A 26,470-nucleotide genomic window follows, 5' to 3' on the forward strand; every position below is an offset into this window, starting at 1 on the left:
AGTCTTGAAGCCTGGGGAGCTGATAGGTGGGCATGGGGAGGAAAGGCACTTGGGGCTGGTTTGTAAAGTATGTAAAGAGGAGTGAACAGATGGGAAGGAAGAGTGAGGTTACAAAGGGCCTTAAATGTCAAACAGCATTTTGATTTTGATTCTGGAGGTGATAATCCCCTGGAGTTTGTTTTGTTTGTGTGGGTCACAGGGTCAGACCTATGCTTTAGGAAGTGGAGGAGGGACTGCAGTGGGGGGAGACTTGTGGCTGTTGTGATAATCCTGATATGAGGCCTGGAGCAGGAGAGTGGCAATGTGAATGGAGAGTATGGTTGAGGGAGGTTGTGAAATAGAGCAAGATTTGACAGCAGGTTGGATAGAGAATGAATGGGGGAGAGCAACCAGGAATGACCCCATGGCCACGGGCTTGAGCAGCCGGGAGGACGGCAGGGCCTATCTTTGTGACAGAGAGGCTTGGAAGATGGAGGCTGTTTGGGGAAAGACAGTGAGTTCTGTTTTGGACATGTTGAGTTTGAGATGCCCAAGATGTCCAAAAGGTAGCTGGCACCATGAGGCTGGAGGTCAGGAGAGAGATTAGGGCTGCATGAATCACTTGCATAGAGGTGCTAACTGGGCCTGTAGGAGGGGAGATCACAGCGCTGAGATAGTGTGGAAGGAGAAGAGGGCCCAGGATAGACCCTTGGGGGACATGTTGCTTACTGAATGTGGCCTAGATGAAGAACCAGAAAGGGAGGATGAGGAAAGTCGGCCATGTGGGAGGAGGACCAAGAGACGTGTCATGAAAACCTAGAGAGAAGAGTGTCTCGTGAGCGATCCACAGTGTCCGAGGCTGCCGAGAGGTCAAGAGGAAGAAGGGTGGAAAAAAGGCCAGTAGATTTCTTAATGAAAGGGTCATTGGTGACTTTGGAGAGAGCACCTTGAGTCAGATGATGAGCAGGAAGTCAGATTGTAGAGTGAAAAGAAAGGCAATGGAAGTACCTGGATGTAGGGGGGCTTTCTTATGCTGTTGAACCGAGAAAGGGGAGATGTGGATGTGTTTATAGGCAGCAAGGAAAGACCCCATAGACGAGGAGAGATGGAAGATTAAAGAGTGAGGATGACAGAGGCTCGGAGCACTTTGCCAGAGAGGGTGGGCTCTAATACTCTTTTCTCCATGCTCTGTGAATGTTTCCGAAAACAGTCAATGGATAATAAATATTTATTAAGGGTCCACTCTATACCAGGCACCATGCTAAGCAAGGGGATAGGAAGACAAGAATCCCTGACCTCAAGGAGCTTATGATCTAATAGGGGAAGACAGTAAACAAAAGAAAACTGGAAAGGAAGCCAGAGAAGTCCAGAAGGAGAGCAGCCAGATGGGGACGAAATGTCTGAAGTTAAAAGTAACTCATATACTGTTTTTGGAAACAATTCACAGAGCAGAGAGTAGTAGATTTTTGGATTCTTGTGTGAATTGTGGTATCTCAGATATGGAAGGGCCCCCAGAAGCCCTCCATATCAGTCCACCCTGAAGGAGAATCCCTTCCACAAAATCTCTGGCTATTGGTGACATTGAGTGAGAGGGAACTCTTGACTTAGGAAGTAGCCTACTCTGTTTTTGGATACTGCTGATCCGAAGGGAGTTTTTCCTCACTTTGAGCTCAGTTTTGGCTTTCTACAGTTGCTATCTACTGCTCCTCATTCTGCCCTCTGGGGCTATGGAAAACAGGTCTAATTTCTCCTTCACATGACAGACCCTCACATATTTGAAGAAAATGGTCATGTCCCCCTGTCTTCTCTAGGTGGAATCTAACCAGTGTCTTCATTTGGTCAGTCCTTTTCTGCCCTCTCCGTAGAGCCATTGTGATCACCCTCTGGACTCTTATTTTATCAGTTTCATTTTATTTTCAGCTCTGACTTCTTCCCTTCTCCCCTCGCCCCAATTCTCTCTTCTCCCTTCCATTAAGAAAGTATGAAAACAAAACCTGTTGCAAATATATAGTCGAGCAGAAATGTTAGGATATGTGTTATAATCCATTTAATAAGACTTTTTCTTTTTATTGAAAAATTCAGTCATCATTATTGTTAAAATTGTTGTTAAACATAGATGTTAACATAAATTGTTAAATTTGACTTAATCATAGCTTTTCTTTGTTGAGTTAAGAATAGTTAACTCTATTTCATTCATTGTAATCCTTTCCTGACTATACATAATCTATATCAAACACCACCAAACATTGATTATTTTATGCTATGAATATTTGTGAAGAATTAGCTGCTAATGGATAACTTTCCCCCTTTTTATTTGTGGCCATTGTAAAATGATTACGTGACCATCTTTTTAATTTGAAAAGATTTATTTTTGCTGGGGCCTGATTTTATGATAATGTCCCCCATCTTTTCCTTTTTTTTTTTGGGGGGGGGGTAGAGAAACTTGTGAAGTTGGTGTTTGATACAATTCTTTGGGATCACTTATTATTGATCATCTTGGTCATCTAATTGTTGTAGTATTGAAACTTGCCAAGATTGGTTCTAGGGGATGTGAATTCAGGTTCATTTTACTGGTGTCCTGTGAAATCAGTCAATCTAGAATCTGTTTATTCTTTTCAATATTTTTGGAAAACTTTCTTGTTTAGTTTCGTAAAGTATCATCTTCAAATTATTTTTATTCGAATATATTGGGATGCCTGATAATTCTTAAATTTTATTTCCTTTCTTTATGTTATGAATATGCTACTTCTGTATTCATTTATTCCTTTTTTCCCAATTGAGTAAATTTTTTATTTGTTTCTACTCTTTCTGCTTTCCTGACCTAGTAAAATAAAATTTTTTTTTTAAGCAATCGGGGTTAAGTAACTTGCTCAAGGTTACACGGCCAGTTATTTCTGGGTGTGGTGCTAAGTATCTGAGCCCAGATTTGATCCCTAGGTCATCCCGACACTGGAGCCGGTGCTCTCACTTGCCGAGCCACCTGGCCGCCCCTGTAAAATAATTTTTAAAAATCATCTCATAATTGTTTTCTGTGAGTTTTTTTAAACTGTTAATTTTCATCATCAGCTTGTCCTGAATTTCTTACCTGCACTCAATTATTTCTTTATTTGATATCATGATATCATATCATTTTAAAAATTTAATTTCTTCCATTAATTGTTTTATATTTAAACTTTTATTGATGTCTTTTTTATGCCATCATAGATTTCCCTCAGTATTCCTCCCCATTCCCTTAATCCTCTCAGAGAACAATCCCTTATACAAATAGTATATTTTTAAAAGAAAAAAAATCAGCATAACTGATCAATATGTTGAAAAAGTCTGAAAATAAGTGCAGTGTGCAACACGTTTGTACCTCTTGCTTCTTCAGGATGTGGGTGGTGAATATCTTCTCATCTCTCTCCCTTTTAGCCATCCTGGTTCTGCACTTTTGCAACATTCTCTGTTGATTTTTTGGGAGTGGGTCTTTTGGTTTACATTGTTCAGCCACTCTTCAGTTGATGGCATCTCTTCGATTTCCCATTCTTTGACATCAAAAAAGAGATACTATAAATATTTTTTGTATGTATGGATCCTTTTTTTCTAACTTTGATCCCTTTGGGTATAAACTTAGTAGTGGTATGGGTGGGCCAAAAGGTATGCACAGTTTACCAGCTTTTTGAACATCATTCTAAACTGCATTCCAGAATGACTGGAAACTGTATATGAATATATCCACCAACAGTATATGAATGTACCTGCCCTGCCAGCATTTGTCATTTTCCTTTTTTTGTCATGTTTGCCAATCTTTACACTTTAGGTGTAAAGTGATCCCTAAGAGATTATATTTCTCTTAACTCTTAGTTATTTAGAACATTAAAAAAAAATGTCTGTGGGGTGGCTAGGTGCAGTGAATAGAGCACCGGCCCTGGAGTCAGGAGGACCTGAGTTCAAATCCAGCTTCAGACACCACTTACTAGCTGTGTGACCTTGGGCAAGTCACTTAACCCTAATTGTCTTGCCTTCCCCCCTCCAAAAAAAATGTCTATTGCCAGCTTGTATTTCTTCCTCTGACATTGTATGTTCATATCCTCCGACCATTTATCAGTTGGGGAATGGCTCTTATTCTTATAAATTTGAATCAGTTCCACATATATCTATATCTGTTGATATCATCTGTGTGTGTCCATCATCTATCTTTCTTGGAAATGAGACATCTGTCAGGAGAATCTGTTGCAAATTTTTTTTTCTCAACAATTTCTTGCTTCTCTTCTAACAGCATTGGTTTTGTTTGTGTAAAAACTTTGAAATTTTATGTCATTGAAATTACCTCTTTACTTTTTGTTATTCCTTCCCCCTCTCTAAAGATCTGACAGCTAATTTCTTATGTGCTCCTCTGATATGTTTGTGATAATCACCTTTTAAGTCTCAGTGATGTGCCCATTTGAAGCTTGTCTTGGTATAGGTTGTGAGATGTTGGTTTTACCTAGTTTTTATCAGACTGCTTTCCTCTTTCCCAAGCACTTTTTATCAAAAAGGGAGTTCCTTTGTCATTTGTTTTCCCGTCATTGAGTTCTGCTGTCCTGATTTCTTCCTTGTCTAGTCTGTTCTGTTGATCTGCCTTAGTTTTTCCTGCAGTAATGGCTGCTGCTTTGTCATGTAGATTAAGGTCTGAAAGTGCTGTCCCCCTTGATCCCACCCTCTTGACATTCTCTGTCTTCGGTTTTTCCAAAAGAATTTTGTGATTATTGACGTCTTGCCAGGTGTGCCCATGACAGTTGGAATGCTGTCGTCTCCTGCCAGGTCTGAGTTGGCCCCTGTTGTTTCCTGCTTTCTCATACTTTTTTGGACGTGCCAGGTAGTGCATAGGGCCTGACCTTTGGGTCTGCATCAGTCGGCTGGTGGTGCTAACTGGTTGGAAATAATCTCCTGGAGGTGTCAACTTGGCTTTGCCTTGGGTGTTGAATTTACGTGTTCTCTTGCTGGGCTTGCTTCCTTATCCAGGCCAAGGCCTGAACAAAGATTGGCTTTTAACACTAGCCTTACAAGTGCAAGTGAACTGGAGCGTTGGCCCAGCTCAGCAGCCAGCCCCAGCCTTCTCCCAGCTAGTCATGTTCTTCATTTCTTTAAGGGGCTCCTTGTAATGATTTTATATGAGTCTGTGGTGTACTTTAGTGGATTGATCCCCAGATAGGTTGTGTATTTTGTAATTATTTGCAATGATATTTCTCTTTCTATTATTGCTTTTTGCATCTATTTGACAGGATCAAAACCATTAATATTCATTACTGATACTGGTCTGTAGTTCTTTCTTTGCTTCATCTTTCCTTCCTGATTTTAGGTATTAAGATTATATTTGTCCCATAAAAGGAATCTGGTAGTGTTCTTTCTTTTTCAATTTTTGTAGTATGTGTACGAAATTAAAAAATATCTATAAAGACCAGGAGTAGTTTTCTGTGGTAGTTCCTCTGTATCTAGTTCCTTTATAGCGAGTTTTATTTCTTTTTCTGAGATTGGACTAAGATCTGCATTTGGCTTTTTGTCATTTTGAGTATTTCATATTTTTGAAGATAATTGTTTCTGTTCTTAGTTTTGTTAGCATACAACTGTGTAATTCTTATTTTTTTGTTTTTTGTTGTTATTTTACCTTGTTTGTTTGCTATTTTGTTGATTCATTTTTTTATTCATTTATTTACTTTTAGTTTGCAACATTCAGTTCCACAATCCCTTGAGTTCCAAATTTTCTCGCTCTCTCTCTCCTCCCCCTCCCCCCCATAGATGCATGCAGTCAAATACAGCATCTATAAATACATTCACATTAAACATTAGTCATGTTATAAAGAAGGATTATAACCAATGGAGTGAACAATGAGAAAGAGGAAACAAAACAAAACAAGAAGAGAGCAAATAGCTTGCTTAAATCTGCATCCAGACTCTGTAGTTTTTTCTCTGGATGTGGATATCTGTTTCAATCATGAATCTTTTGGAGTTGTCTTATAACCTTGCATTGCTGAGAAGAGCCCAGTCTATCAAAGTTAGTCGTCACACATAGGTTGTATCTGTAATTGTGTACAAATTTCTCCTGGGTCTGCTCTTCTCACTCAACATCAGTTTATTTAAGTCTCTCCAGGTAAATATGAAGTCTGTTTGCTCCTCATTTCTTATAGCACAGTAGTATTCCATTACATTCATATACCACAACTTGTCCAGCAATTCCCCGATTGATGGGTATCCCCTTGATTTCCAATTCTTTGCCAGCACAAAAAGAGCTGCTACAAATATTTTTTTACATATGGGTCCTCCTCCCACTTCTCTGATCTCTTGAGATACAGCCCTAGAAGTGGTATTGCTGGGTTAAAGGGTATGCACATTTTTATAGCATTTTGGGCATAGTTCCAGATTGCTCTCCAGAATAGTTTAATCAGTTCACAACTCCACAACAATGCATTAGCGTTCCAATTTTTCCACATTCTCTCCAGCATTTATCATTTTCTTGTTTTGTCATCTTAGCTGATCTGACTGGTGAGATGTGGTACCTCAGAGTTGTTTTGATTTGCATTTCTCTAATCAATAGTGATTTAGAGCATTTTTTCATTTGCTTATAGATATCTTTAATTCTTCTGAGAACTGCCTGTTCATATCCTTTGACCATTTATTAATTGGGGTCTGTCCTCTTTTTAATTAGACTAGGTAACGGCTGATCAGTTTTATTAATCTTTTAAAGTAACTGGCTTTTAGTTTTATTTATCATTTCTGTATTTTGGTTTCCAACTTGTGCTTATTTTATTTCTACTTTTTAAAGGTGTACATTTTATTTTTAAGCAATTGGGGTTAAGTAACTTGCTCAAGGTTACATGGCCAGGTGTTTCTGGGTGGGTGCTAAGTGTCTGAGCCTGGATTCTATCCCAGGTCATGCCGACTCTGGGGCCAGTGTTCTTACTCGCTGTGCTACCTGGCTGCCCCTAAAGGTGAATATTTATTAATCCTTTCTTTTTCTGCTTTGTTAATGTATGCTTGTAGAGATATTTTTTTTCCCCTGAGGACTGGCCTTATCCCAGATATTTTGGTATGCTGTTTCAATATGATCATTTTCCCAAGTATTTATCTTTTCTATTATTTGTTATTATATCTACTCATTATGTAGGATTTCATTGTTGAGTTTTGATTTGGGTCTTCATCTTTTGTTTGTGGTCCCTGAACTGATGACCTTTTATTTTGCTGTGGCTTATAAAAGATGTTTTTATGATCTTGTTTACTTTTGTTCATAATTTTTGTATCCTAATACATGCTATTTGTCAAATTGTCAATTTCATACTGGAAATGTATCTGTTCCCACTTAGAAGATGCTAAAAAATCTTTTTAGCTCTAATTTCTTTAGTAATTTGTTCAGTTCTGTAGTTTCCCTTTTATTTGTCTTTCTTTTAGGCCTATCTAAAACTGAGAAAAGGATATTGAAATCTCTTTCCACTATTATGTTACTATATCTTCTAGTTAATGTTTCTGTTTTGAATTTAGAGGCTATTGGGGTATATAAGTTTAATATAGAAAATTGGCTTGTTGTCTAAGATTCTTTTCAGCATAATGTTTCCTTGTTTATCCTTGTTTTTGTTTTGAATTATTTTTTGCCTGATAACTTGATTGTAGCTCCTGCCCTTTTGGATCCATCTGCTGCATAGTACATTTTTTGTAACCCCTCATTTTTATTCTGTGTATGTCTTTGTTTTTTAAATCATTTTCTTTTCAGATCTGTTAGATCATGGAGTTTTGTTTTCTTATCTGTCACTCATCTTATTTGGGTTGTGTAATCCATTCACATTTAGAGTTATGAGAATTAGGTTTATATTTTCCTTCATTAGTATCTGTAATATCTTTTTCCAAATTAAGATCTTCTCCGCCCCCCCCGCCCCATTTCTCTGTAAGCACATATGTTTTTTTTTTTCCCGAGTTATTTTAGGTTAAACTCTTTTAAGGCAAACCATTCCCACCAGCTCTCTTCACCTAACCCTCAGTCCTCCCTCCCCCCTTTCTTTTGTTACTTCTTTTCTTAGTTTTGGAGTTTCACTTATTTGTTCCTTTTTCCTTCTTGCTTTCATGTGGTTATTTAATTCTCCTGTTTTCCTCCCAACCCCTGCTCATTTAGTTAAGTAAAATCCCCATTTTCCCCCTCCCATTCAGCTGATTTTGTACATTAGTTTAAATTTTATTTTCTGTGCCTTTTTGTAGAAAGGATTTCTTTTTGTCATTCTCTTTATTAGTTATATTCCTTTTCTGTCTTTTGTGAATGTTTATTCTTTGTCTCTGTATTCATCAGGGCACTAAAACTTATTTTGGGTTCTTTCTAAATAGTTTCTACATTATTTTCTTGTAGATCTTGACTCTTGGCTCCTCTCTTTTTGTTGTGTCTCACTTTTAGAAAGGGTGATAGAGACAATTAAGGTTTTTTTTCCCCCTAAAGATCTTTGGTAATTTTATTCCTTTTTTCCTTATAACTAGGTTCCAATTAATGTGAATAATGGGTCCTTGGAAATGTTGGATTATTTGAACTTGTATTACATATTTCCATTGGTCTGGAACCAAGTACTGTATTTTGCATGATTATAACTTCAAATAGTATGATTTTGAATTCATGTGACCACTCCAGGGCTTCAGAGACCAAGCTATATTTTCCTCTGTTGCTCGCTTTTTGACTCCCTCTCTTTTGATGGTTGTTTTCTTGGGTGTTCTATCTCAAAGCTATTTCAGTCTTGTATACTGGGCAATTAATAGTTCTTCAGCCCTTAGTGACTTCTGGGGGGACAGAACTGATGCTAGCCGGATGCTAGGCTCTTTTCCTTCAGGCTTAGTGGAATGCTGCCCTGTCTCACACACAAAAATCCTATTCCAGTTCCACCTCCTCTATCACTGGCTGAGTTCTGCCATAGTATCAGAATGCTGGTGGTGCTGCTCTCCTGGCCTGAGAAAGTGTCTGCCATTTTTATTTCCATGGCATTGAGAGGAAGAGTTGATAGGATTGAATTCTCTGGCCAGCCTCTAGATTGGCTCGTGCAGTCCTATTTTTAGAATGTGGGGGCTGAATGGGGTACTAAAAGGGATAGAAATTCTCTGTTATTAATTCATCAGGTTTTTACCTCGTTTGGGTTCTTAGTGGAGATGGTTTTATTATTATTATTAAGGAAACAACTGAAATGGTCTTATCTCTTGCATATAATTCCTGTTTGGGAGACGTCATGAAGATTGGCCACAAGGTCTGGTCCTCCAGCTTGTAGGCCATGTGATGGGAAATCTCCTTTAGTGGATTTATCCTACATTTTCCTTTATCTTAGTCTTCTGATGTTGCATTTGGTGGTGTTTCAGGGTATTTTTCTTCTGGTGTTTTTGTCACTGTTTCTTTTAAATTCATAATATTTTTTCATTGTGTTGGAGCTGTATTTGGCTCGTTCATTTTTGAGTGTTTTTAAACATTTTCTTTTGAGGATTCCTTGTAGTTTTGCTTCTTTTGGCATTTCTTTTGCTGTTTTTTGAGGGATTATTGAGGAGTCGGCTCCTCTGTAACCTTTCACTTTGCCATCTCCCTAGAACCTCTTCCAAGCAAAAATAGGAAAGAAGATTGCATTTCAGTGGGATTCAAATTTTAGGGGAAAATTTAAAGAAATGTAAATACTGATGTATATTCAGGTACATTTTTCATTAGTCTTCAAGTATGCTCAGTTAATATTGAGTCTAACTCTGGCTCCATTCTCCTCCTGCTTTAATATTGTGCCTTTTGGAAAACCTATTGTACTGTCAACAAATTGCTGTCCGTCCTTAGTCTGTTTCTCTTACCCTTCTATCCTCTTATACTAGCTGGAACCTGGCTCCTCCTGTGGTGAGACCATAACCTTTTTATGATGCTCGCCTGACTCACAAAATCAGGATAAATATTCAGGTACTTCTTGCTTTTCACTGTCACTTCCCAGACTCTTGCTCTGCCTGTCTTAGAAACTTCTTCAAAGTTCCTGAAATTCATGACACCGATTATCCAACCTTTCCTAATAATGCTTGTTAGCCCACCTCCAGGATGCTTTTTGTTTTTCTTCAGGACTTTGGCTCTTGGTTTACAATTTTTCTTTTCTTCTTCCTTGTATTAAACTAATGGGAGGGTGCCTTGGAATAGGGGACACAGGCTGGGAAGCCATAGATGGGTTCGCTCTTGATCAGTGGAGGCAGCTTTCAACGGGATGAGATGGCAGATTTGGGTGAGTATCTCAGAGGAGTGGGGCCGTCCATGGGACAGAGCTTAGAGATTCCTTGTGGACCTGTGCCTGCCCTGCAGAGGGAAGTGACAGACTTGGCTTCCAGTGGTGGAAGACATAGGTGCTGTAATATGTTTTAGTCTCCCCTAATTTTGGTGGCGGTGGTAAGAAAGGAGTAGCATGGATAGGCTGATAATCTAAGGGGTGTTCTTTAATTGCCAGCAGATGAGAAGAATTTTTTTTTCTTTGTGTGAGTTTTGTACAGAGTGGATCTTTTGCCAAAGCCCTGTGCCTCTGGCTTTGGGGTGATGCTGAGATGATAGCAGTGGAGGGCACTTTCTGGAAGGCCCCATTGAAGCCAGATTAATTTTGAGAGTGGGCCTTGTGGCAGTGTTCATAGCAGGCACTCCAGGACTGACTTCACTTAATTGGCAGCGGCCTAGCACCAGCTGATTGATGTTTTTGATCATGACAAAGGTCACGAGCTCCTAAGACATGAAAGGCTTGTGAAATTCATTGGCCTTCTCTCCTTACAGCTTGTTCCTTGGCTTGGGCGGGGGGCGGCACAATGCTCCTTTCTATTTATTCACCTTTTATTGTTGACTATTTCTTTCCTCCTGGGGAAAGCACCTAGGGAGAATCTTGAGGAGGGGCTGTAGTTTTGGCTTTGTTTGAAAGAGGACCTTTCCTCTGTGCTCTTTGTTCCTGGGACATCTCTACCTTTGTCTTTGATGTTATTGGACTTTTTGTCATGTTTTAGCTCCTTCACCTTCTTTCATTTCCTGTCTGTCTTGACTTTTTTTTTTACTGTTAATGAGTTGGCAAATTGAGCATTTCCCCTGGGGGACATGAGGGATTCTTGAACTTGTATTTCTCCTCTGTCCCCTTTTCACCTTCGCCCCTTCTCCGTCTCTCACTTTTCTGATCACTTTGGCAGTTGTCCCTGGTTTTCACTTGTATCCCCTTACTTTCTTTCTGCCCATCAGCTTCCTATCTTTGCTGCTGCTCCAAAGCCATCTCTCCAGAGTCTCCCACTCCAAAGGTCTTTATGCCCCTTCCCCTCAGTTTCTGCACATTGATTCTTGTAATGAAAAGTGGAGGATCCAGATAGTGGCATCTCTTTCATGTTGCTCTTCCCCTCCTTGGTTTTCTCTGTTACTCAGTCTCCAATGGCACATTCATTTCTAGCCTTAGGCCACTGGCCCTCTGAACCTTGCTTTCCTCTGTTTTTCTTCTATGCCATGTTTTGTGGGTTTCAGGCGAGCAAATTTTCTTCTTTCTTGCATCAGGTTGGCTCCATCCTTGGCGATTGTCTCTTCAGTTTCTCCTTACACAGCCGCCTTTCCTTTTTCTAGGACACTTAGCTTTTCTCTTGTGTTATTTACAACTTAAAAGTTGTGAATTGGAAAAAAAACACATTGTATTTAATTTGGAAAGGGTGTATGTGTGGGAATTGTAGAGGGAGTAGAAAGTGCTGTTCAGAGTGGCAACTGTGTCTTGTGGGAAAGTGAGCTGGCCCCCACCAGTTTTCAGACTTGCAGATATAGGCTTGGATCCTGGGCCAGTGGCCAACTGGGGATGGCAGGTGAAAGTAGCAGTGATGTGTTCACTACCCAAGTGCAGTGGGAGCAACTGCCCTATTTCCATGTCAGTCACCTGATCCATGGAACAAGATTGTCATGAGCATTAGGAGCTGTTCTTGCTCTCCTGGCTGATCTGGAAGAAAAGAATGCAAAGCAGAGCCGTGGTCATTTACCATTCCAGGCTGCCTTTGCTTTTGTGATCATCTTTTTTTCTTTTCTTTTTGGAGGGGGGAAGGCAGGGCAGTTGGAGTTAAGTGACTTGCTCAAGGCCACACAGCTAGTACGTGTTAAGTGTCTGAGGCCTGATTTGATATCAGGTCCTCCTGACTCCAGGGCCGGTGCTGTATTCTCTGTGCCATCTAGCAGCCCCCAGTGATCATCTTTCTGAAGCTTATGGACAGATGAGTCCAGATTTAAGTTTGGGGATGAGTGGGATGGAAAAGGTCTTAGATCATTTTCCTGGGCCACGTATCCTTTCTGTTTGGAGCCCTTGAAAGACGAACTTAAGTCTTACTATGTCTTAGACTTTTTTTCTTCTTCATTGCCCCATTTGAAGCAGTTTTCCACTTAAACTAAGAAGGAAGGGCAAAGCAGTCCTTTGTCCATGAAGGGGAGGGGGGAGTCAATCTTGAAAGAAAAGTCAGCTCCAGATCAAGTCTTCTCATAACTGATCAGATAGAAATGACATTTAGGTCTTGAACTAAGATCCTAGGAAGACTGTGCAACCTTGCGCGGCATGAGCCTCCTAGGGGCGGCTAGGTGGCACAGTGAATAGAGCACTGGCCCTAGAATCAGGAGGACCTGAGTTAAAATCTGACCCCAGGCATTTAACACTTACTAGCTGTGTGGCCTTGGGCAAGTCACTTAACCCCAATTGCCCTGTCTTCTACCCTCCAAAAACCAAAAAAAAAAAGAATGAGCCTTCTAGAGCAGGCATGTTCCTCCACACTGATGGCTTTGTCTTGGATTGCAGGGAATCAGGCCCGAAAGGCCTTCGAGGCCAGTTGCAGCACTCTTTCCAGCCTGGGGAAGAAGAGACATCTCTTGGAGTCTGAAGGTATGAATCACTTGGACTGCAAGATTCACCCAAAGCAGCTGGGAACTCCTAAAGGTAGGAAGGATGGACTGGCTGGGCTGGTCTGGGCTGGGCTGGGCTGGGCTGGGGAGGGGGAGATGGAGACTGTTCCTAGGATGGAGGGCTGCTACAGGCTTCCAGGGACCTCTTCTGTATTAGGAGTACTTTTGTCGTGATATTCAGACAAGCATTTTTCATAGTCCTCCAGGAAAATGATACCACATCTTTCAGTAATAGGTATTTATAGCTGATTTAAATAAACTTATTCCATATGTAAGAATCCAAACACCCTTAGCACACTTTCCCTTTAAAGGTCTAGCATAATCTGTGGGCGTGTTCACTCTTGGTTTTGTTTAGGGGCTCCTGCCCAGAATTTTTTTACAATGGTTATTTGGGAAACAAGGGAGTCATATTTTTTATATTTCCATCTAAATAAAACAAAATGAGAGTGTCTAATGTGTTAGAATACGAGTTTTAGGAATATAGTGACCTTGGACTTGTAAAGGAATTGATGATGCCTTGTGTTCCTAGGTGTGTCCCATGCAGTTGGCTTCTCTGGAGCTGGGTCATCGCCAGGTGACAAAAAGATGCCAAGTAGACACTTACAAGGGAAGAAAAGGAACATATTTGAGGCCTACATGTCTAAGGAGAATGTCTCGGCTGGCTTGAAGAGAGGGATTCTTATTCAGGTGTGTGAAACATGACCTAAGAATGCTCTGTCAGCATCACAAATGCTTGTTGATTAAACAGTCACCATGATTTATCGGCAATGGCAGCGATAATGGTGGCTATTCAGAAGGCCAGCAGGGAACTGGCCACTGGCCAGAGGAAGCTTTGAGCTGCCTTAACTGAAGGCCTTTCTTTCAGTTTGGGGATTTTGGCCATGACATGGAGTGTCAGTCCCTGGATGTACAACCAGAGTAGGGATTGCTTTCTGAAGTTTTCTTTGAACACGGCAAGGGTCTTAGGGTGTTAGGGTATCAAACACAGGGCCCCCAGGCTGCCTGTGCTTCCCAAACCAGATTAAAGTATAATTGGGAATTATTTAACAAAATACATACATATACGGAACATAGATAATAGTAATGTGGTTTGGGAATCTGATACTTGTGGTTCAGACAGCAAGCCCGGCTCATGTGTTTTGTGTAGGCTCACCCCAGAATCATGCACAGAGGTGTCCAGGGGTTTTGTTGTTGGAGGTAGAGTCTTAAGGAACTCAGCTGGCACATAGAAGTGGCTCTTGGTGGACCTTGGAGATGCCGTGCAGGACCGGTGTCACTAGTAGGGCTTTGGGACGAACTTCCCTTTTTCCCCGCTGGGCTGAAAGGAACCCTTACCTAGCAGTCAAAAGTGGGCTCTGGTTCTAGCCACCTGATCTCGGGCAAGAATGTCCCAGTTCCAGGCCTCTGCATTCTTACTCTGTTAGTGAGGGGGTTAGACTAAATGACCATTCAGCCCTAACTTCCTTTTGGTTTTCTTTCAGGCAGGTGCTAGGCTGTGTTTGTATTATCTCTGTTTTGCAGAGAAAAGCACCTCAGAAATGCCCACACTTAGGAAAAAAATGACGTAGTGTAACTTTTTTCGATGTAATTTAACACATCTGCACTGTTAGGGAGATGTCTTGTTTCTGGGCGGGAAGACAGGAAGGCAGGCAGCAAGTGCTTTGTGGGAGGGAGCACCCAGAGTTGCCCCAGATTTTTTTTGTAATCCATCGCGGTTCAGTGTAGGAAGCTGACCAAGTTCGTTGCTTCCTGCCGCTTGTGTGTGTGAATCGGGCTGGGAGAGAAGGCATGGCCCCTTCCTCCCACAAGGGCCTGGCCTGAGCTCCAGGTGTGGGCACTCTGCAGGTACCGGAGGGCATGAATGGCCTATGGCTTTTGGATGGACCTGAAGGCTGATGTTGATTCTAGGTCTCTTCTTCCAGGCCCTTAGTTTTTCCCAGGTATCTTTGTTTTTGTTTTTCTTGTTTTTAAGTGACAGCTGACATTTCTGTAGGAATGTAAAGTTTACAAAATGCTCTATATGCATTATCTCATTGGACACTTACACTGACCCATTAAGGTAGGTAATGAGTGTTATCTCCATTTTCTCAACAAGGAGGAGGGAAGTGGCCACAGTGGAGTAAATGTCAGATGTGAGATTCAAGCCTTGGCTTCTCCTGGCGCCAAGTCTAGCACTTGTTATCCTGCACCTTGGTCCCACTGGCAGCATCTGTGAGATGACAAGAAATAAATAGGAAATCTTCAAAAAATAGCCACAAGATTGGACCTACAGAGGTTGTCTGCAGGGGCTTGGGAGAGGCTTGTCAGGCCCAGGAAATGTACAGGCCCTTCATTTGCTTGTGAGTTAGCCCCGATCGGTATGGCAGGTCTTGTTCCCAAGTGTCGGTAAGTGGTTCCTGCTGGAGTGTGACATCATGAGGCCTTCCAGCCAGAGCTTCCCTCCCTCACCCACATATGAGAACAGTTGTTCTTTGCAGATGGGGAAAAGAGCTGGTTCCAGATATGAGATCACAGCGTGAAATGGACAACACTGTAAATAAGATTTTCATAGGCCAAGATACAGGGCCCATCTGCTTCCTAATGTAAACTTGCTGTGTAGACTCTTTGCTGTCTAATCAAGAGCAAAAGAGCTCTGGAAAAAAGGTCTTTTAATGCCATCAGACCAAAGCAGACTTCCTGCTGGACTCAGCTGTGGAGCCCTACTTAATTTTCACATTCAGATTTCAGTACATTGTGACATCTTCCCCCCTTGCCCCTGGACAGTGCCCCACCTTCTCCAGGAGTGCTGGAGAGCTTGGTTTCTCTGGAGCACTTTCCTCCTCCTTTGTTTTACTTTGTTGTCAAGCCTTGAGGTCACATCTTAAAGGGAATCACAGTTTCAGCCTTAAGAATCTCTTTTCCTCCGATCATAGACTAAATGAGCGGTAGAGGGGGGGCTTCACAGTTTTGACCACATACAATGAAAATGTTTTTGCATAAACAAACATAATACAGTTAAAATTAAAAAGGAAACAGATTAACTAGGAAAAATAATTGAGTTTCTCTGATAAAGATTTCCTATCCAAGAGATATATAAAGAACTGATTAAAATTTATAAGAGTAAGAGCCACTTCTCAATTGATAATAGTCAGAGGATATAAATACGTGGTTCTCAAGGGGAGAAAACCAAACTATACATTAAAAAAAAGCTTCAGATCACTAAGAGTTAAGAGGAATGCAAATGAAAGCTCTTTTCAGGTTTCTCTTCAGAACTGTCACATTGATAAAGAGGAGCAGAGGAAAGTGACAGGCCTGCAGGCAAACAGGCACAGGTCATGGGCCAGTAGGTGCTGTGACTTGGTCCCGCCATTCTGGAAAATTATTTGGGATGACCTCTGACCCAGTCTACCTCTTGGCCTACGCTCTAACTGCATCAAGGAAAGAGAAAAAGGACCTAGAAGTACAAACATAGTTATCACGGCTTTGTTTGTGGTGTCTCCAAGCTGGAAAACACAGGGGTGCCCTTCATTTGGAGAATTGCTGGGCAGATCATGGCGTAGGAATGGAGACTGGTTTTGTGCTGTAAGAAATGACAAAATGGACCCCTCTGTGAACTAGTGCAGAGGAGAGTGAGCCGGGCTGGAACGGCTCTTTGATGATAACCTGGACGGAAAAACTAGCTTTGATCAGGGCAGTGATAAGTCGTGGTCTGGAGGTGGGGGGGAATGAAGCTCCTCCTGCCCAGGAGCTGAAGAGCTTAAAAGGCATGGGGAGATGGGCATTCCCGCCTCTGGACAGTGTCAGTGCACATCTGTTAAGCACCTGCTGTGTACCAGGCACTGCGCTAAGCACTGGGGATGCAAACAGAGGCCGGACACAGTCTCTGCCCTTAGGGAGCTTATGAGGAGCTGACAAATCTGTATAAGCAAGTTACAGATGGGATAAACGGAGCAGTGAGAAGAGGGAAGGTGCTAGCTGAGAGGAGCCGGGGAGGCTTCCTGCAGAAGGTGAGCTCTTATCTTGGGATCTCACGGAGCCAGAGGAGCCAGTGGGCAGAAATGAAGAGGGAGAGCTTCGCAGGGCTGGGGGACAGCCAAGAGACAGGGGCCTCCCAAGGAGGGCTTTGGTTTGCCAGACTGAACATTTCTTCTGTGAGGGCTTTAGTTTTTACTTCAGGTACAGAGTGGGCAGTGGGAGATAATAACATGTTTGTAAAAATAAAAAAGTTAAAAAAAAAGATTCTCTTGTACTCCTAGAGTCTGTGACTGTGGAAGAGAGGGGAATCAGGACTGATGTTAAAGCACAGATCTTATCCTAAGCCAGGCTGGGGGGGGGAGGGGGAAGGGGAGAGGGGGGGGGGGAGGGAGAGAGAGAGAGAGAGAGAGAGAGAGAGAGAGAGTGTGTGTGTGTGTGTGTGTGTGTGTGTGTGTGTGAGACTTTGCATTAGGTTGTTACTCAGGAGTGGATAAGCTTTGTAAAAAATTTTTTGTTTTTCCTTTTAATCATGCTTTCTTCTTGCTGACTACTATCAAAGAGCTCCTACCAAACAATAGTAAAGCGTGTAGTAAAACTATATGTAGCAAAATGTATAGTAAAGGGGCGGCCAGGTGGCGCAGTGAGTAAAGCCGCCACTGTCTAGTGAAACTATAGTTAGGGCATTTAGGTGGCACGGTGGATAGAACACCAGGCCTGGAGTCGGGAAGACTCATTTCCCTGAGCTCAAATCTGGCCTCAGACACTTACTAGCTGTGTGACCCTGGGCAAGTCACTTCACCCTGTTTGCCTCAGTTTCCTCATCTATTAAATGAAATGGAGAAGGAAGTGACAAACCACTCTAGTCTCTCTGCTCAGAAAACCCAAATGGGGTCATGAAGAGTCAGATGTGAATGAAAGGACTGATGCACAACAACAGTATTTAGGTTAGAAAGAGATCTTTTACATTACACCCCCTTTATTTGATGGTTGGAGGAAGGAAATGGAGCAGTCTTCCTTTTAAGGCTAACATGGCCTCAGAAGTTAAATGGAGCTGTTATTCTCTGCTCCCAGGCAGACAGGCGCTGGTGTACTTGACACTTCTCCCAGCTAGTCAGCTGAGAAAGGAAGGATGAGAGGGAAGTGTATTGATGTGATGTGCCTTCTTTGTGTGTCACTCCCTCTCATCTCTGCCTTTTTCCTCATGCTCTAATAATTGTGCTAATACAACTTAGTAAGAAGAGAAGTCATTTCCCAATCATCAGAGTTTGTAGAGCTTGTAGTAGGTAGGGAGAAACTACTCTGAAGACTTTTAAAGACTCTTTGGTTTCTGCCTTTGGGAGAAAAATGCCATTGAGTGTCAGTTTCCCCTAAGAAATTTCTCCCATTGAGCACATTTAAAGGGTGGGATTTCAGATTTGTCAAATAAAAACTTGCTTTCCTAGATAATGTAGGTAATCAAGGCACTTTATTTGGCAATAAAGAAACTTACTAGTCTACATGAAGGTACTTGATCCTAGTAACGTGTTATTGGATATAGGTCATTTTCTAATAAAACCTGATACGTACTTTCATGCAGCATGAACAAAAGCGTTTTGTCTAAGCCTAAAACATGGCTTCCTATTACTCAGGTCTGACTAGTGGTTCTGTTTCAGTTCCTTCCATCTGCTCCTCTGGTTCTGAGGCTTAGCACAAAATGTTGGAATGAGGGGTTTGGGCCATGGGCAAGAATATTCTATGTTTGCTTCTCTTTGGACCTTTCCTTGGGATGTGGCCTAACAGATAGGGCTACCTTGCCACCGCAGCAGCACCTCTCATGATCTGCCATAGGTTTTGATGTCACTAATCTGGATGTTGTGAAGTTTCATCATGATCATGGCCTTTGGATGCCCAGAATCACTGAACATCTCTGACTCAGTTTCCTTATCTGTATAATGGAAGATTGGACCAGAGGACATTTGAGGTCCTTTCCCGCTGTAAGCTGGGATGGAGGTGGAAGGGACATCTTTAAGATCCTCCTCCTTTGGTGTTCTAGTCGAGCACAGACTCAGGGCGAGGTGTGACAAAGGTTTTAAAAAGAAAATATTCTTCTAAGAGTTCCTCCTCTCCCAGAGAATTATCCCATTCTCTGACTTGCCTATTTCTGTGTAAGTTAAGTTCTGCCCCCTGGATGTGTCTGTTCTTCCAACTTTAGCCCCTTCTGATGAGAATAAGGCTCCAGCACTACCAAGCCTCCACTTCTCCTTGCTCTCCATTGCCATAGTTCTTCACTCATACCTTGTTTGTATGTGATGATTGCTCCATTTTACTTCTCCCTACCCATACTCAACTCAACCCCAAGTCTCATATCTATGTATACTCTTTCAAACTACCCTAGTAATAACATTCTTAAGAATTACAGAAAACATTTTCCCATATAAGATGTAAACAGTTTGACTTTATTAAATCCCTTACAATTGGTCTTTCTTATTTAATACCTTCTCATGTTTCTTCAGATTTTTGTAGGTCAAATCTTCTGTTCGGTTCTGACCTTTTCCTCAAGATTACCTGAAAGTACTTTATTTTATCAAAAATCTATTTTTCTCCTTGCCAGGATTACACTGATCTTTGCTGAACAAGTTATTTTTGGTTGCAAGCCCAACTCTTTTTCTCTTAACACTATCATGTTTCATGCCCTCAAGTCTTTTAATGTTGAAGCTCCTAAAACTTGTGTTATCTTGACTGCAGATCCATAGTATTTGAGTTATTTCTTTCTACTTGCTTGTACTATTTTCTCTTTGATCTCAGAGCTTTGAAATTTCCTGTGATTTTTCATCTTGGGATCTCTTTCAGATGGTGATTGGGTTTTTTCAATTTCTATTTTGTCCTCTAATTTTAAAACTTAAGGGCATTTTCCCTAATAATTTCTTGAAGTATAGTGTCTAGACTTTTTCTGATCATAGTTTTCAAGTATAATTCTTATATTGGCTCTCCTTGATCTGTTTTCCAGGTCAGTTGTTTTTGTAATGAAATATTTCCAATATCTTGTATTTTTTCATTCTTTTGATTTTGTTTTATTATTTCTTGGTGTCTTGTGAAATCATTAGCTTCTCTTTGCTCAATTCTAATATTTAAGGGATATTTCTTTCATAAGTCTTGGATCCTTTTTTCTGATTGGTTGACTTTATTTTTATAATTTTCTTGATTACTTGCTTTACTCTTTCCCCCCCTAAGTTTTCTTCCACTTCTCTGACTTTTAAAGTCCTTTTTAAACTTTTCTTTTTTTTTTTTTTTTTTGGAGGGGAGAAGGTAGGGCAATTGGGGTTAAGTGACTTGCCCAAGGTCACAGGCTAGTTTTTGTGTTAAGTGTCTGAGCCTGGATTTGAACTCAGGTCCTCCTGACTCCAGGGCCAATACTTTATTCACTGCTCCATCTAGCCACCCCCTTTTAAAGCTTTTCTAAGAACTCATTTTGGCTTGTGACCATTTTACATTTTTGGTTAAAATTTTGTCAGAACAGAGTAGCTGTTGTGACTTCACTGTCTTCTAAGTTTGGACCCAGATCTTCTCTATCACCATAGCAACTATCTTTGGTTGTTATTTCTTTTTTGCTCACTCATTTGTAAGTGACTTATTTCTTGGCCTTAACTTTATGTTAGTTGGACTCTAGACTGGAGATGTGGGGGATAATGTCTCAGGCTTCAGTGTTTTTGAGCTGTTACTTTCTGAGTTCTCTCTGGGGGCCTGATCTCAGGTACTCTTCTCTGCTCCTAAACCGTAACCAGGGTACCCAGCAAAGCTGTCACTGCAGATTCTTTTATTTCCTGGGGTCCCTCCAGCAGCTGCAAGCTTCAGGTCACTCCTTTGTCCTGGAACTGAAGCCAGGGATTCTTCTCCCTTGCAAATGGCCACAGCCAGCAGGGCCCTCATCTGTCTGTGTTCACACTTACCAGTGTGTATTCAGGCCTCCTTCTGGCTCACAGCCAGGGACAGTGTCTTGTCAGCTTGCCTGGGTGCCTGAGTCCAGCCCCAGTAGGGGACCCTGCAGTCTTCCCCTGATCAGTCGCCTGAACCCTGACCCGACACTGTTGTTGGGGGGAAAGTTCCTGAAGCTTCTGCCACCTCCAACACAGCTGCCTCCAAGTTTTATTGTATCTCCGTGCAGGTATCTGCACTTCTGTGAGGCCAGACCACCCCTCTGGGAGGTCAGATCTTTCCTAAAGGGTCCCCCCCCCCCCCCCCCCGATGTCTTTGGCCAGATAGCTGCTTTATCCTGACTTAATTATTTCTGCTCATTTCAAGTTCATTTTGAGTAATTTTATATTATTGGTAGGGGAATTTGGGAGAGCCAAATTTTAATTTCCTGCCTTATCCTGCCGTATTCCCAGAATCCTCTGTAACTCTGCAGATTTGTTGCAAGGTGCCCCCCCCCCCCCCCCCCCCCCCCTTGCTCTTGTAGTTAGGGGTGAGGGTTTAAGTGCAGGGAAAGTTAGCAGTAGTGATGCCCCAAGATGGGCTGTTCTGGTGCTTTAGAAATGTATAGAAGAGAGCAAAAGGATCTGTGAAGGAAGTGCAGACAAGCCAGATAGCTGGGGAGGACCACGTAGAATTATTTCTTAGGAGCCCAGTAGTGAGAGTCCTGGCTTTCCACAGCAGTCCTGCTCTATGCTCTGTACACGGAAATTCTCTTTTCTGATGTCTCACTTCAGAATAAAAAAAAGAAAACTTAAAAACGTTAGAACATTTTTAAAAAAAGAAAAAGGAGGGATATGCACTTGAAGGTGGGGTAGAGAAAAGGAACAGAAGGTTCCCATGCTGAAATTGAAGTGCAGTCATGAAGAGTGTTCCTGAGGAAGACACTGCGAATGGCCCATGAAGAAACTGACAGGCTGGATGGAGAGCCCTCTGAGAAGCTCCGGAGTTAAAGACAGTATGAAGCATGGAGACAGTTGCACTTACATGCTTTAAGTGACTTCCATTTTTGAATGGCAGTGGAATGCTGGCTGGACTGTTATACACATAGCTCTTTCTCTTCCCCAGTTTGAAAGCAGCTCCACTGCAGAGCTGTCAAGTGCCATTGGTATCTTGGAGCAGCTGTGGTCAGTAGGAGAGAAGCCACAGGGTTGGAGATGGTCACATTGGCCTCAGTGCAAGATGCAAGAGGGGCATCAGCCTGCGAGCATAGTGAACAGAGGCCTCAGACTCCAAGATTGCTAAGATTTTTGGAAAAGAGAACATCACGAACAGCAAGCAAGATTGTTTCTGGAAGCTCTGCTTATCGTCTAGCCTTCATTAGCCCGTAGGAGAACACTCACTCCTTGGGTGCTGGGATGCTGCCAAGTGTGACCTGAGGAGAGCAGACAGCCAGGGCATTCCCTGACACAGAGACATCCACATCACCCTTCCCTGGGACCGGGACCAGAAGGGAAGCTTCATCTCAGTGACATGGATGGTGTAGTTCAGGGGAGGCCTTCTTGGCTCTGCTCTGAGAGATGGGCCCCAGGCCATGCCCTCTCCTTTCTACAGTTGGAGGGATTGCAGCTTAAGGAGGAGACTCCACTCTCAGCTGGTTCTGTGTTGAGCCAGTGTCCTCACAAACTCTGGCCATGGTGCTGATTATTGCTCGGTGTGTATCATAAGCAACAAGGTCAGATTCTGACATTAAATCAACAATAAAGACCCAGTGATTCATGATACCAGGCTTATTCAGGAAGTTCCAGTTGGAGTTCAAGAGAAGCAGGTGGTATCCTTACAAATTGGGTCTACGTGAAAACTGTGTATGGAGTGCTGCTGTGTCTTAGAAATGGAGCTGCTGCTTCAAACAAGGATCAGCTTATTACAGGTCATGGCGTTCAAGCCAGACTCCTGTATGCCAGCCACAACAGAAGGTGATAAGGAGTTGCTATGGATTATTTTGCAGCAAACCGGGAACATTTCATGTGGCTACTAAAAGAATGGAGATGAACAGAAGCTTGCCTGATTTTTTTGGGGAAAGGGGGAATTCTTTAAGCCATATACTTGTGAACTTCATATTTGCCCCAAAGAAAATTCTAGGAAGAGTTATTAAATGGATATTTTTTTAGCACTTAAAAAGGAAAATTACAAGAACTAGAAGCCATCAGTGTTTCACCAAGAGTCAAGAGTAAGTCATTCCATGCTAACCTCATAGAATTAGATTTCAGCTAGAATTTTAAAAATATTTTTCATGTTGTCTTGTGGATAACACTGTTCTTAAATAGATTTGTAACTGATTTCTGTGGATATATATGAACTTGAAAAAGAAATGTGTCTTAGCACTTTAATAGGGAAAGCCTTCAGAGACGTAAAGAATAGGAAAACTCTTATTAGCAGATATGCCTTTGTGAACAATTAAGATAAGGAAGGGCTGTTGAGTTTGTCTGTGTGTGGTTAGCCTGGCAAACCTGTGTGGTGCTTTGGGGTGGATTTGGTTATTTGGGGAATGAGGATCTGTCCTAAACAAGTTCTTAAGGAAATCATGTTTCCTGGGGATTTCTCTCTTCTGGTGAATCTCTTTGTGGAAAAGCATTTTGGAGCAAGGTCTTGTGTTTGTGTTTTCCTGTACTGGGGCTAAACTTTGGATCTTCGTCAGGGATGGAACTCGTTTTGTTGGTACACGTTAGTCTGTGATGAGAACACCTCCATGCTGCATTTCTGGTAACAGTAATTTTGATATGCAACCCAATCTCCCCTGCTAATTAGGCAGAGAGTATTTGTGAGCTTCAGGTGTAACTGGAGGAGAGTGGACATGGAAAATGCACCTTTCTGAACTTTGAGGGCGTTCTTCCCCACCCGCTGATCATGCCAAAGAAGACTAGACGAGGCGTGGAATAGCCCGGGTGCTACTCCTTGCTCTCCTCTTGACTCCCAGTGACATTTACTCCATGCTGCCTCTATTAACCTGCTCCCTCCCAATAGCAGTATCAGACTCGACTGCTTCCCAGTGTTAGGTTGGAAGTGCTCTTGGAGGGTTGTTCAGAAGAACGAGGGCTGGATTTGTAGTCACAAGCCTTGGTTTGGTTTCTGCTCTGCTCCTGTTTAAATGGGGACATCAGTTCAGCTCTCTCTGCTTCCATCTTTGGTAAAAGGAGAACTGTACTGCCTCACCCATCACAGCTCTCATGGGTCATTCTGAGGACCAAAGGCAACAGGGTATGTAAAGCACTTTGGTAGTCACAAAGTGCTTGATAAATAGTAGATGGAATGGTTCTCATGGTCCATAAGCTTCTTGATCAGGCGCAGTGCTGCCTTCCCCTCCTCTTGCTCTCTTAGCATCTGGTGTGGTGTCTTTTCTGTGACCTGCAAAGATGTCCAGGTCTCCCTCATGAGCCTTCATTGACCCTGCTGACCCAAGCCCGAGAGGTGCTGTCTCTAGGCATCGCTTCCACTTCCTCAGTTCCCACCGACTTCTTGGCTTCCATTCCCACTGACACTGCTCTTTCTAAGGTTCATGCCAGTCTCAGGTATTGCAGCTGGAGGCCATTTCTCATCCCATTTCTTCTCTCCAGTTTTTTTGATAGTCAACCATCTCAACAGAAGGTCTTTTCCTTGATTAGGGAGAACACTGTATCACAAGGGGTACCTCTTAATTATTGGGTCATTAATTCACTCCACTTCTTTTTTTAAATTTAAATTTATTTACTTTTAGTTTACAACAATCCCTTGAGTTTCAAATTTTCTCCCCTTCCCGCTCCTCCCCCCTCCCCCCACTATGGCGGCACGCAATCAGATAGAGGTTCTACAAATACCTTTACATTGGACATGAGTCAGGTTGTAAAGAAGGACTGTAACCAATGGAATTCCCTTCATTTCTGATGCTGTTAGCAGGAGGTGCCCAGGTGGTACTTTTAGTGGGGCCCCTGGGGTGTTGGGGGTCACCCTAGAATCATAGCTTACAAGTTCTGCTGCTGCTCCCCAGTCTGTAGTCAGCTGGTCTGCAACCACTCCCACAGGTCAGAGAAAGGAAGAGAAGCCACATCTTTGTTAAGACTTGAATAAAGTGAAGTCTGGTTCTCTCCAACTGGACCCTCAAAGGGTGGGACAGAGCTGTGTCTCACTTTGCCACCTCTGCACCCTAGTGGTCCTGAGCTGTGGTGTCATTATGGACATTGAGCCTGGATTCTTCTGCCTGGAACCATTGGGTAGGAAATGCTATGCCAGAAGGTAGGGCTGAGACAGCTCATCCTCTTACCTATTTGAATCTGTCTGCTTAAGAATTAGAAGGAATTTAACATCCATCTTAGCCTGGACCCTCAATGACATCTGGAAGAATGGTTTTAGTCAAGAAGGAAGAGAAAGTTAAAAAAAAGAATAAGGACCTGCATTCATTCACAAGAGCTGTCAAACATGTGCTTTCCCATAATTCTTCTGTGTGTTCCCACCAAGTCAAAATACCCCAGTACAGCTACTTGGAGGGAGCCATACTAGGGAGAAAGGAAGGGGACTCACATCTCCCAGCAGTCTGTGCAGGTGAGAGGAGTGTTTGGCAGGAAAATAAGAGAAGGAAGCACCAGTAAGCCAAAGCCCTGGGTAGAAGAAAACTGTGGCAGTAGCAGCCACAATGTACAGTGACTAACTTTGATAGACATCTCCAAAGGAGTCATGATGGAAAGTGCCAACCACATCCAGAAAAAGAGCTGAGTCTGAGTGCAGACTGGAGCGTGTTGTTTGCTCTCCCTTTTTTTTCTTTATCTAATTCTTCCTTACAACATGACTATTGTGTGAATGTATGTGTGGAGCCTGTATCAGATTACATGCCACCTTAGGGTGGGGGAGGGGAGAGATGGGGAGAACATTTGGAACTCAGCATCTTATGGAAGTGAATGTTGAAAACTAAAACTAAAACTAATAATTAAAAAAAAGAAGAAAAGTGTGGTGTCTAGGGAGAGACAGTCAATCATGGAGCAGAGACTTCCTGGAGAGCCCGAGAGTCACTGGTGTTGGAATGTGGTGGCAGAATTGAAGAAGTGTCACAGGAGTCTACATTGTGTGTCTGCTTGTGTGCCCAGCACTGCTGGACGTTTGGGACATGGAGACATGATGTGTGGGGCACTGGGCTAGCTCTCTCAGAGGTGTTAGAGTTACTGAGACTTGATGCTTGGAAAAGTGGTCATTTTGTATGGTGTCCTACTGAAGATGGGCCAGGCAGAGAGCCACCAGCTGGGCCCCTGAAAGGCAGAGCTGGGTGAGAGGCCGGAGAATGGACGAATGCTAGACCAGTGAGGTGATTGGATCACTGAGGCTGGAGCAGAGGTCTTTGTCTTGAACTTGAAGAAGTAGGAAGCCATTGATTGAGAAACATCTGCTCATCATTGCTTGGTTGATTGTTTCTGAGACCTAAGAGACCACTGTGTAGCCTTAGGAATGAGGTCTGTCCAGTGTTTGAGAACTCAGACCAGTTGGAGTAACGTGGGATGAATGATGCTGGGAGTCTGTGACCTGCCCCGAATGTTCTGCTTGTGTAATAATAGCATCGCCTGGTGGACGGAGGGCTGACCAGCTGGTCAGGTAAACCTGGGTTTAGGTTCCACCTCTGACACGCTGGCCATGAGGCCCTGGATGAGTCATTGGACCTCTTGATATCCCAGGTAGCACTAAGACTTAGTTACAGAGAAGATGCTGGGGCGGGGGTGTGTGTGTGTGTGTGTGTGTGTGTGTGTGTGTGTGTGTGTG

General features: G+C 42.5%; 1 protein-coding gene across 4 annotated transcripts in view; it reads left to right on the forward strand.

Annotated features, from left to right (window-relative positions):
- Nucleotides 1-26,470, forward strand: part of DIS3L2 (DIS3 like 3'-5' exoribonuclease 2) — a 371,217-nt gene that overhangs the window by 40,550 nt on the left and 304,197 nt on the right. For all 4 annotated transcript variants that reach the window (XM_069089292.1, XM_069089294.1, XM_069089290.1 and 1 more), the window contains 2 exons: nt 12,747-12,884; nt 13,380-13,537. In XM_069089292.1, the coding sequence (XP_068945393.1) occupies nt 12,747-12,884; nt 13,380-13,537 (296 nt within the window). The remainder of the gene's footprint in view (nt 1-12,746; nt 12,885-13,379; nt 13,538-26,470) is intronic.

The sequence above is a fragment of the Petaurus breviceps genome, unplaced genomic scaffold (genome assembly GCF_028583685.1).
Source record: "Petaurus breviceps papuanus isolate PSGF00001 unplaced genomic scaffold, PetGlider_PUasm1.0 186, whole genome shotgun sequence".
Classification (NCBI taxonomy): Eukaryota; Metazoa; Chordata; class Mammalia; order Diprotodontia; family Petauridae; genus Petaurus; species Petaurus breviceps.